This window comes from Geospiza fortis, unplaced genomic scaffold (assembly GCF_000277835.1).
Source record: "Geospiza fortis unplaced genomic scaffold, GeoFor_1.0 scaffold130, whole genome shotgun sequence".
NCBI classification, from domain to species: Eukaryota; Metazoa; Chordata; class Aves; order Passeriformes; family Thraupidae; genus Geospiza; species Geospiza fortis.
This window is the reverse complement of record NW_005054300.1, coordinates 503,355-515,443: the sequence shown is the minus strand read 5'-3', so window position 1 is coordinate 515,443 and position 12,089 is coordinate 503,355. Positions and strand designations below refer to the sequence as shown.

Genomic DNA, 12,089 nt, shown 5'->3' with positions numbered 1-12,089 from the left:
TTGCCGCTTGTGTGTGGGTGTGTTTGCCAAAACCGAGCTGGACCCGGCTTGGGGAGCTTCTCTTACTCTCGGGGAGCCCCCAAAGCTCTGCCAGGGCTCCGCTCCCTGGCTGGGTGGTGCGGCCTTGGTGCCACTGGTGGGCTCTGAGCTGCTGCTGGTACCGGGGTGGTTTTCGATGTAAACGTGTGCTCTTCTCAGTAAATGGGTGATAAAAGCGAATTTAATCTGCCTAACTATGGGAAAGGGGCAGGAACCAGTGCTGATTTCCTGGTGAAAATCTGGAAGCAGAGACCAGATGTTTCAGTGCATCCCACCCCGAGCGCAGATCCTGTGTGTGCCCCGCGCTGCTCTCCGCTGAGCTGGCGCTGATCCTTCTGCTGGGGTTTCCCCATTGCTTAATGATGACACTACAGCCACCCATAGGAAACACACAGGAGTCTTTCACTTACACACATCTGACTATGTATGTGCAAATGAAAACACAGGAGCCCTTGCTTTCATCCCAACATGCTTCTTCCCAGACTATGGGAAACTATCTGGGAATTCCTTCTGTGATGAGGACAGCTCACTTGGGCACATGGCAGCATACTTGGGATTACCAGGTGTTGGACTTTGATGATCCCAGGGCATCCTTTACAACTCAGAATATTCTGATTCTATTTTATGATTGTATTCTATATTCTGTGATCTTTCACCATAGAATTATTTTTGATTTTGCTGTAATCTGCATTTTTGAGAGTGATGTTAGACAGGTTCCTTTTGGTAACTGGCACAAGAAAATAGAGATGGCTGAACATCTGCAATGCCATAGCAATTCAGGACCAGAAATCCATAGCCACTCTTTCTTCAGGAAGTATTGTACAATAAAACTGACTAAAACCCTCACATGTATCTTCTGTAAACCAGACCATAAACAATCTGGTTCATAGAAGTATTTCTAAAATGTCAGTGCTCACTGAGGGACACTTACATTCTTGTACTTTCATTTGTAGATGTCAGAGGATCAGCGTGGTGATCTCCCTGCTGGAGAGGGAGATGATGAAAATGGCTGTGATGTAGTTGATGCAAGGCCAGACAGAAGCAGCAGGTTCTCACTTTTTGGAAAGTAAGTTCCTACTTATACTCCTGTTTTTGTTGTTGTATCAGCTGCCATGGTACCCTTTTAATCATAGAAACATAAAAAGGCTTGATTTGGTGTTCAGTTTGCCATGTTCACAATGTTATTGATGGTCTGGATGGAAAGATGGTTTATGTTGTATGAGTTTAATGTATCTTCTCTGTACCTTAAAGCATTTCTTTGTAATATCCTCCATAGGGAAACCTATAATATCTCCCATAAGTTTTATTTGGCATCTAAGAGACCACCAAGTTCATTTAGCATCAATTACAGTCCCACATCTTAAACATTGACCTTTGGTGGAGCTGGGAATTGAATATGCCATTAATTATCTATTTTACTGCACTCAGCTCAGCTAATCTCCAGCATCACTGGAATCCCCTGCTGGCTGTCTAAGTTACTTTAAAGCCTGGATGTGCCATCTAGGTTGTAGCACAAAGAAGCCTCACCAAGTCTAGAGATGTAACCCCTTACAGAACACATTAAAAGCCTTTCATTTTAAAGCATAGCAGTCTCACTGAAGCATAAGCTTGCTTTCATTAAACCAGTGGGAAGCAAGAACTATTTACTGCTTGTCTGTACTCCTGAAAACAGTGGATAGATGTGATTGGAAATGCAAAAGATGAAAAATGAACATGCAAAGTTTATAAATACTGTTGAATGTCAGCAAATGGCTACTTCACGTTGGATTTAGTGAGATTGTGCAAGATATATTTGATGCAAAGTCTAATGCTTTTACATAGAGGTTTTCATTTTTTTTACTCTTGGAAATTTACATTAAAGTGAGCAGTGTAATTCAGACAGTACATGGCTAATATACTTTAATTTTTGCTGTTTATTCTATGAGTTTAATAGGGGTAACAAATTTGTGAGAGAAGTGAAGATGCATTAGTCTTAAAAGACTTTTGATGTGCTGTTAAGCAAATCACTGTACTTTCTCATCTAATTTTATCATTCCTCAAATTTGTTTCATGATGTGTATGTGTATTATTAATTTTAACAAATAGAGGAATGTAACATTTGTTTCTAAATCTTGTCAAATACTTTTTCAAAGGTTTCTTTTCAACTTTATAAAATGTGTGTTTTGATATTTGATTTGGTCTTCTTTATAAGAGGTGATATGCTAATACTATTACTAAATTATGCAACTCAAAGTTAATAATTGCCAAAGAAAAGGCAATAATCAGCATTTCTATGACTTTTTTCCATAAGAAATTTTTCTAATAATTTGGCTATTCATCAGTTTGAGGCATTCATCTTTTGGGAACTTCTTGAAGATGCAATTTACAACATTTTTCTTTAGAAGTAAAAAATTACTCAGATTAAGTATGAGGTAATTGAGAGAATTCAACTTCGATTTTGTAGGAAAAAAATACTTTTGAGAAATCCAACAGAGTTTCTTGAAGAAAGTAGTGATTTCTTAAAGATTAATGAGGTGCTTGACAATTAAGTTATTTGTCTTTGTCCTACAGAAACTAAAAGTCTTTGATCTGTAGGAAGATAGGGGAGGAATGTGAGAGGATAAAGGAAAATGGGATCTGATCTAAACTATGATTGTGATAAAGGAGAAAGTGAAGAGAGAATGGTCACTCTTTGTGCCTCACAGGCAATTCTGGGGACATGCAATGAAAAGTTCATGCTGCAGGTTTGAAACAAGTGTTAAAATGTAATTTTAACATAGTGCAGAATGTCGCTGTAGCCAGGAGATATGCACATGTCAAGATTTTGGGTAAATTCAGAAGAGATGTATGTGTGGAAGAAAATTCCAGATGTTAACATCTTTGGTGAAGATGTTCCTAAGTCTCTGTGAGAATATATTCTGTATCCAATCTCTTTTGTTTGCTTTCTTCAGACTCATTCCTAGTCAGTACTGTAGATGTATTTGTACTTGAACCAGTGCGGCTCTCTGTCCTGATTGCCAAAGCTTCATTTTGGCAACATGAAGAAATACATCTTAAATAAGGTGTTCAGAAAGCTTCAGAGTGACTACAATTTTATTGTCCCTTTTAATTTGTTTTATCCACCCAGTCTTTTACCAGTTGTGCAGTACCCTCAATGAAATTCTTCACTGCATTTCATGTACTATTGCTTAACATAAGTTCAATAGGAAAACAAGGAACTTGTGATGTTACATAAGCACATCAATTTTAATTTCAGAGAACAGAGAAGTGAGAGGCCAAATTGAAAGCTGTGCAGAAAGACCAGCTGTTTCCAGGAGCTTCACAGCTCCAATTTGCCACTCCATGGCTGTGACTGGACATCTGCCCTGTCACAGCAGTAACTAGAAGTAAATTAAAATCTTACTCACTGCAGCTTATTTCTCTCTGAGAAGTCTGTGAGGCTGCTGTACCAAGGAAAAGTGCTAATTCTTAGCTAATGTTGGTGAGAAAAACTGTCCGGTGGGGAAAAGAGTTGGAAGAAATTTTGGATTAAATGTGCCAGCCGGGTTTTTATTTAGCCACTAGATGGCAGGAGGGGATTAATTTTGTGTACTGCCAAAAGAGCAAAAAATGGGCTGTGCTGCAGCTGAGCAAAAAGTTATGTTCCACAAAGCAACTGGTGCACAGGCACATTTTTGGTGCACAGCCTTGCACATTCTGGCAAGGCTGTGCACCAAAAATGTTTAAAACATGTTTAAAGAAAGAGTCAGCTAAGGATTTCAAATGTGTATTTTATTTTCTTAGCTAACTAATATAATTTTTTCTATACAAGTTTGGGGTTTTTTACTATGCTATGTGTGCTCCTTTGACACTTGCAAAGATTTAAACAAAGTCTTGCTTCTCCACAGGAAGAATTAATAACTTCCTTTGGTATCTTTTTTGTTTTATTGGAGACCTCCATTAGGGAGTTTGATAGCAGCAAATGCATTTTAGCATCCAGGAAAGCTAATGTAACATGAAATGGAATAAAATTGCACTGTGTTAAGTAGAGTGAAGATTTCTCTTAATCCTAATTAAGATAAATTAGGATTTCTAATTTAAAAACCAACATAGGTTTTTTTTTAAAAAAGCTGCTTCCAGAAATTCATAAGGCTTGGTAGACTTGCATTTGCACTGTCAAGAATCCTGACTGCTCATGGGCTTCAGTGAAGGAACAGTACAGAAGAGTTTTGTTATTAGTAGTATCTAGGCACCAGTTTTATCCTAATTTAATTGTATAGAACCATTTGTCATCCGGTTACTTTTATCTGCTCCAGCCCTACTGTCTTGTTTTATAGTCAATATTCCCCTTCTCATCTGGAAACAGTTTAAATATCACAATTTAACTAAATTAAATAACACAATTTAAATATCTATTCAGAAATCTTTACAAATACTTAGTTACAAAAGGAGGTGTGTGATTCTATAGTGCCCTCAATGCAGACACATTAAATGGATTGTAAATAAATCCCACTAAGAAATTTTAGAGGTTTTGTGGGGTATGCAGTCACCAAGAATATTTTAGCTGTTTAACACTGCAAATCCAAAATATCTGTAAGATATTTATTTCTGTCAAGTCACACCACTTTAAAATTTGAGACTTTTGAGTACTTTGGAAGTTTCCTGGAAATGCCAGTGTGCCTCTCACTTTCTGTAGTGCAGTGGTTGTGATAGTTATATTGTTACGATACCCACCAGGTTTGTAATTAGTATTTAGATGAAAAAGATTCATGGGTATATAAATTTTCTTTTCGTATGTACAGTGTTTATTTGGGTTGTAGGACATCAAAGTGGGGAAGCGAAGATGTTACCAAAGGCTGTCTGTTTTAACTTCATGACCCTTGTCTCAGTACAGCCATATTTCTCAACATAAATAACCTTGTCCTTCAAAGAATAAATACTCATTTTTGAGATTCATCCTCAGCTGAACCTCAGGTCTGGAGTTGTAACAGGTGTAGAAGGTTGTCTTTGTTTCAGCTAAGCTTTTCTGGTGTTCCTCTGTCTTTTGGGGATCTATTTTTACAGTATCACATTCATTCTGAATTAGAAGGCACCCACAAGGATCATCGAGTCCAGCCCATAAGTGCCTGTATGGGCATTACCAACAGCTCATTTTTATATTGATTTGTCAAAGAAGCTGCTTTCAGGTAGAACTTTTATGGAGAACAACTTCACAGGGATGCAGATACATATGTTCTCCAGAGTTGTCCATTCTGTTACACATTTTTCAGTGTCAGAATGTAATAGACCTTTCAAAATAAATATTGCTAAGAAAAGTACCTCTTTTATCCTTAGATAGACTAAAAATAGCAAGCTACTTTAAAGCAACTAACAGCTGATGAATCATTATCTGAAGTTATGTTCTGGGCTGCAGCTCAGATGTCTGAGCTGACCTCCTGTTTCAGCCTCATGTTTCCTTAATGTCTCTAAGGAAGTCACTGTCACAGCTCCAAAATCTGTCACAATATAATTTTAATTTTGTTCAGAGTTTGCTTGTTCTGCTTAGCACAAGGTAAATGTCAATTGTTTAGGTTCACCTGAAAGCATCAAACATAAAATTTCAGAAGTAATTTATAGTCTGGAAAACTTCCTACAAAGATAATTAAGAAATTGTAACAAAGAAAACAGGAATGTTTCATTTTTATTACTATTTTTTAAATCAGAGGTGGTTTTGGTTTTGTTTTGTTTGTTTGTTTGGTGGGGGTTTTTTTGTGTATATGTGTGTATGTCTGTGTTTTGGAGGTTTTGTTGTCGTTATTTTGTTAAAGCAATTTTTTTTAGCTCTGGAAGTCAGCTTCTGGAGAACACTGCAGGAATATTTAACAATGGGTGGAAACTGTGGCCAGTGCTTCTACTTTCCCTTGGATGCTTACTGCATTTACCTCATAGGAAAAGCCCAAGTGTCTTGAAATAGTATTTAGTCTCTATTACAAGAACTCATTGATTCACAGTCAATATTTGTTTCCAGTCTCCTTGGAGCCTTTTTAATGTGAAGTAGAGCAAACACTGTGTTATCCAGGAACTGTATCTGAAGTAATCACAGTCAAGTATCCTAATTAAGTTTTGTAATTAGTGTAGTAATTTATTTCCTTCATTACAACAAACTCTGGCCTGTATCATACAGAATTTGGAGGACATCTGTTTTGTAATGTGACATTTGAGGTTTCAGTGCAATCCAAACAAATTTAAGCCAAATTTATAATAAACCAAAACTGTTTGAGGGTAAATATGTCTCGGGGTCTTTTGGGTCGCCCCGAGATAAGTTAGAAAGTCTCTTTTCCCAGCCCAGCACTTGAAGAAGGAGTCAGGGCTCTTCAGTTCTCAGTCTCAAGGTTGTTTATTGTATCTTATCTATAAAAAATGTTCTCCTGCCCTGCCGAGGTCCGTCCATCAGCACAGTCCCAGGCACTCTGCCTGCCCCGGGGCAGTGCTATGTCTTTATACTAAAAACTAAATATACAATGTTTACAATCACTTTCCACTACCTATCACCTATGTTAGACAGTGAGCTTCTACTCTAAACCAATCTGTAATTGCCAACATCACAGCAGAAGATGGAGGCCAAGAAGAAGGAGAAAGGCTGGACACGCCCAGATCCCTCCATCTTGCCTTCTGAACCCCCATACCAGAAACCCCAAAATCTACTTTTCCACCCCATGATAACTTCACTATTATTCTACCTAGACTGTTGTGGCTTGCTGATCTTATATAAGGCTGGTAATTTGCTCCACAGGTCATAATCAAAGCCACAGGTGTTTGGGCTCCATGCCAGGGCTTCTGAGCCCCCTGGCAGGGGTCTTGGCCATCCTGGACAGCCAGAGGGATGTTCTGGGTTCCCACAAATATGTAGGAAGTAGTTGTATTAGTTAAAGTATAGGGAGGCTTTGTAAACTAAGCATGTTAATTTGCATTATTGTGCTGGAAACATTCATTGTGTGAATTATGTAGGAATGGCGGATCAGGTTTTGACAGAAGGAAGAGGAGAAGTGTGCTGTCCCACCTCCATCTCAAAATCTATTTTCCTGTGCTCTTGCACAGGAGCAGAGATAGAATGAGTGATGGGAGGGTGTTTTCTGCTTGTCAGCAAAGGTGGCTGGGGCTGCATGACCTCAGCTGGCAGGGTGCTGGCTCGGGGGCTTTGAATGGCCCCACAGAGCAGAACAGTCCAGCGTGGCCCAGCGCTGACACAGGCGAACGCTGGGGCCTGAGCTCACAGAGCCTCCTGCTCTCTCTGCAATGCAACCCCAGCATGGTGGGCTCCTAGCAGTGCCACAGAACACCAGACTTGCTCCTGAGCACAGGCTGAAGCTGTTTTCAGATGCAGTGTGGAGTACCATTTGATGATGAGCCAAGGTATTGTAGAATGTTATTTACCTCCTTCCTTCTCTGGCACCTGTTTGGAAAAATCATGAGTTTATACCCTAAAACAGTTCAGTTTAGCTAATCCTAGCTCCACTGGCATTTTGCAATTGCTAATCCTTGCCAGAGTGTTCTCTAAGCATTAGTGTTTGGAGGGCTTGCTTTATTTTGAGTCATTTTCCGAGCAATCCATATGTACCTGTTAATTTCTCTTAGTACCTGTGAAAGGTAAAAGAGGCTTCATCTTTTTTTTTGCATAGAATTGTCAGTTGCCTATGTACATTGTACTGCCTAGGGTATGGTCATGCAAGATTTCAGTTTCCAGAACACCCACAGAAGGTATGGAGGTGCAGGTTTTCTAGAAATGAGCAGAAAGCCTTTCAGCAAGCAAAATCCTTTATTTGTAAAAATTTACCTTTTGAATGTTTTTTGGCTGTTATGTTGCATACAATATTGTGAGGCCTGCATGGCAGATATCCTGCAGCTAATTGGGAAGCTGAATCTCAATTACAAAGTGATGATTGAGAGTTTAGAACTCTGTTTTGCAGGCATCACACCACAAAATTGTCATGTGGGTTGTAAGTGAACCCTAAAATATTAAATGCACAAAACTAAGGGACTGCTACCTGTTTCTTTTCTTTTTACTTTTGTCTTTTTTTAACTGTTGTGAAATGTGGACAATATTAGATATTTTTCTGTTGAAACTTCTTGTCCAAAGTGCAGCTGGCTTAGTCCCAATGCACTTGGTCTGCTTCATTTGTATATAATAAATTAAATTGCAGTTGTGGTTTTGATTTGAATTAGTTAAGGCCATCACTAACACATACTTAAAAAGACAGGAAGGCATATTTAGATTAACTATCAGAACTTCAAAAGACATTTACAAAGTATGCCAGAAGTTGTAGTCTGAGGCTTGTTCTTTCAAACAGCTCAACTCTTGCATTATACTGTGAGTTGTATTGGACTGAGTTTCTCAGTTTTCCAGGTTTTTAGAGAAGATTCTCTCTTCTAATTGGAGATGGATCTGAAACTAAAATGGAACAAAAAACTACAAGAGTAGCTTAGGGTCTGAAAAATGTCTTATAATGAGGTATTGAAAATGTATCCAGTGTTTCAATTGATGCTAAATAGTCATACAGGCACTAGCATTGTTCTCTCTTCAGGGAAACTAATGTGTAATAATCAAAGTTAGGAATTTTTTTCTGGACTGAGATCCACTGTAATCCTTCATAGTGGATGTTTACAATAAGAATGCAAACAATGACTTTACAGTAAGGATGGTTTGTTCAATGCCTTTTCTCTCCAGGGGGCACCTGTCAGTGAGCTAACCCACACACTCTAGACATAAACATTGCACAGATGGACAAAATGTGAATTTTGGAAGTATTCTAGTTTAAAATTATTACTGGATAGAATCCCAGAGTGTGTCAGGTTGGAAGGGACCGCAGTGGCTCCTCTGGTCCAAGCTCCCTGCTGGAGCAGGGGCATCCCAGAGCAAAGGGCCCAGGATTGCCCCTGAGATTGGCTCAGCTGGTTGGAACACAGGGCATCAGGTTTTGTACCACCATCCCCTTGGAAAGAAGCCACATGATCTGCAGTTGCTTTATGAAATACATTTGTTTAGACTTCATTTTGTGATGGAAGAACTGAGACCAAGAAATACGGAGTTACTTTCCCAAAGTTATTCCACAGCAGAAGCACAACTCATTTTGGTTTGTTTAATACCTTTCGTCAAGTTAAATGGGCAAAGCATAGCTAACATATGGCCTTAATAAATATATTTTATTCTCTGTTGTCCTCTCAGATGTGGTATTAAAAAATGTAGAGAAATGCCAGGACTTCTTTAAGTAAATTGAAGAGGTTTATTTTGCAAATTTTCTGTGAAATCTGTTACAGTACAGTTTCATATGTCAGATCAAGAACAAAAGTACTTTTTTAGTATGACACTATTTTTTTTTTGGATGAATGAACTCAGTTCAATGTTGGAAAGAATTTTTTTAATGATAGCTTAGGTCCTTCCCAGCTCTAGTATTATCAAGATAAGTTCAAGGAAATAATCACATTGTTTACCTAACTCCTTTCTTTTGATACTGCTACAGCAATATTCTCTGTTCAAAATGACTGTGTTTACCATTATTTGAAGGGCCTGTGACACGAGTTTCCAGATGAACAAGGGGTACTGTCCTAGTTGGTTCCTGACTTCAGATTCATTCAAAGAAAAGACTCTGCCTCTGTTGGCTTTGTCTAGTCAGCTGACAATCTGATTCCAAAGATGCCCTTAAGAAGTCATGAACTAATGAGCATTCAAAAAGATGCTGAAGGCTGATTAATTCCTGTGGCCCTGTTCTTGAGAGCATTTACAGTCATTATTTGATTGCCTGAGCAGTCCTGCTGCTCCCAGGAGGGAAGTGGAGTGGGTTTGTTGGGGGCTGTGGTGTTCCAGGAGTCACACTGGCCATTCCCCTTTATTCCACCCATTCCCAAAAATGACTTTCAAAGTTTGGACATTTCAGCAAACCAATACATAAATAGGCAAGGGCAGCACAGACTTCGTATATCATCAATAAATATGAACTTCAGACTCCAGTATTATCAGCTTAGCCTGTTTCACTGAAATTTTTATTTCCTTTAACAGATGAAACAAGATCCTGACAGGGAACAGAAATCTAGGAACACTGGGTTTTTTTGTGTGGTATTGTGTTTTTTATGTTTGCTATTCTAAATTGCAGCTGTCAGTTTTCATGCCTTTTGTGTAAGACATCTGTGTGCCATGGTTAGCAATGTAGGGGAAATAATATTTAAATGCCTTTTTGGGGAACTTCTGTGTGCAGTTTTGTAGGATCACTTTTCTTCTCTCTGCTAAATGAAGACTTTCTATTGTGTGGAAAATATCCTGACTTTAATATTAGAATTTTTTTTCAGTTTTCTTTTGACATCTATCTGGAAGATATTTTAAAATAACCTTCTAAAGACTGGTGATTTTGTTGGTGCTCATCTATCAAAGTCAGCAGTCCTTTGCTAACATTTGCTAATAGGGAAATTGAAAGTATGCAATGCTTACTTGAACTTCCTCCTATACACTTGCCCATTTTTCCTCAGGAGACTTCTGTTTCAGCTAATCAGCTTTTTCTTTCAGTTTCTCTCGTGGCACATAATTTGCAAGCCTGAGTATGCACTTCCAAGTGCACTGTAATACAGTTTTAGTATTTGGTCTAGACCTTGAGGTTTAGTCTTCATCCCATTTAATTTATACTTTCTGATTTTTAACAGTAAAGGAATATTCATTTTTATGAAAGACAATTCAAGTAGTGACACATTGTTCTCGTCCAGAAATGTTGCTGTTCTGCCAACCTGATGCAATATTAATGGAAAAAGGCAACAGGATAATCTGTTATTTGCATGCAATTCTAAATCTGTATGACACTACCAAAACAGATCTGACAAAGAACAAAGAGTGTGGCTTAGGGAACTCAAGATCTAAAAAGCTCTAGTCAGGTTTAACAAGTGTCTTTTGCTTGATATTGCCCACAGGGTTCAAGATTAAAAAAAAATTCAAAGTGGGGAGAGTGTACAGTAATTAGAGGTGTATAATACAGTGAAATTAGACTGGATAAAGGCATTAAAGCTGAATAAAAGTATTAAAGCTGGTAATTTGAAGAGAAGTTTATGCAGAAGTAGGAGATCATAATGCACGATCATCAGAAAGCATCAAAACTATGAATTATGGAGCCCACATCAGATCACTAATTATTGAGGCTAAAGTAGAAACATAGAACAAAATATTGAACCATGTTTTGGCTTATTTATAAATTTTGTTTCCTGTTCATTTTTTTTAATGAATAAATCTAAATTGATCTCTAGCGCACTCAGTTTTACTGCACATAGCTTAGTGATGCCTTGGAAGGGAAGGATCAGTGACTACTAATGGTGTGAGGAATAATGGCACAGATGTAATTAAGACCTGAAGAATGAGTAAACAGTAATGAAATTCAACTTTCTGTTTAGTCCAGGCAAGTTTGAATCCCAAAAGAGGGAAATTAAAGACAGTAGATGTCCGAGAAGCAGAAACAAATCAAGCAGAGGGCACATAGTTTAAAACATTTTATAACAGCATATAACTGATCAGTGGAAACCCTTTTGGAAAATACAGTAAATAGAAAGCTTAGAAAGAACAGCAATAAACATTTATACTACTAGCTGCTGTCCAGTTCAAAGTTCAGAAAAAAAGATTTAAGCTTTCAGTCATAAGTCTGCCTGTCACTGCCAGGAGATTTCCCTTGAGGCCTGATTATTACTTATTTATAACTTTATTAGTTATCATTACAAGATCTGATTTAGCTTGTTAAGTCGGAAAAGTTGGGCATTATGCTGTCAGTGTAGTCCAGTCCGGCAGTTCCCATATTGTGCTAGGTTGGCACAGGAGCCAGAATCTTGTCTGGACTGCAGGTCCAGGCTCAGTGTAATCCACAGCCTTTGTTCCCTTATTTATTCACTTGGGACTGATGCCAGAAGATTTCTGGAACTTTTTTATTGTCTGCCAGTAAGGAAGTGATAGGCGTGACCATGCTGTGGGTTTTTGGGTTTCTCATTAACCTGGGAGGAATCACTGGAGTAAAACCACAGTGTCCTGTGGAAGGGAATGGGGAAATGAGCTGCCAAGGCTTGTCTCTGGTGTTTGCCATTGACTGGCACAG

At 38.4% G+C, this 12,089-nt stretch overlaps 1 protein-coding gene across 1 annotated transcript in view; it reads left to right on the top strand.

Annotated features, from left to right (window-relative positions):
* The first annotated feature begins 992 nt into the window (after positions 1-992).
* Positions 993-12,089, top strand: part of CASP7 (caspase 7) — an 18,860-nt gene continuing 7,763 nt past the window's right edge. Inside the window, exon 1 of the mRNA XM_005416368.2 lies at positions 993-1,105. Coding sequence (XP_005416425.1) covers positions 993-1,105 — 113 coding nt within the window. The remainder of the gene's footprint in view (positions 1,106-12,089) is intronic.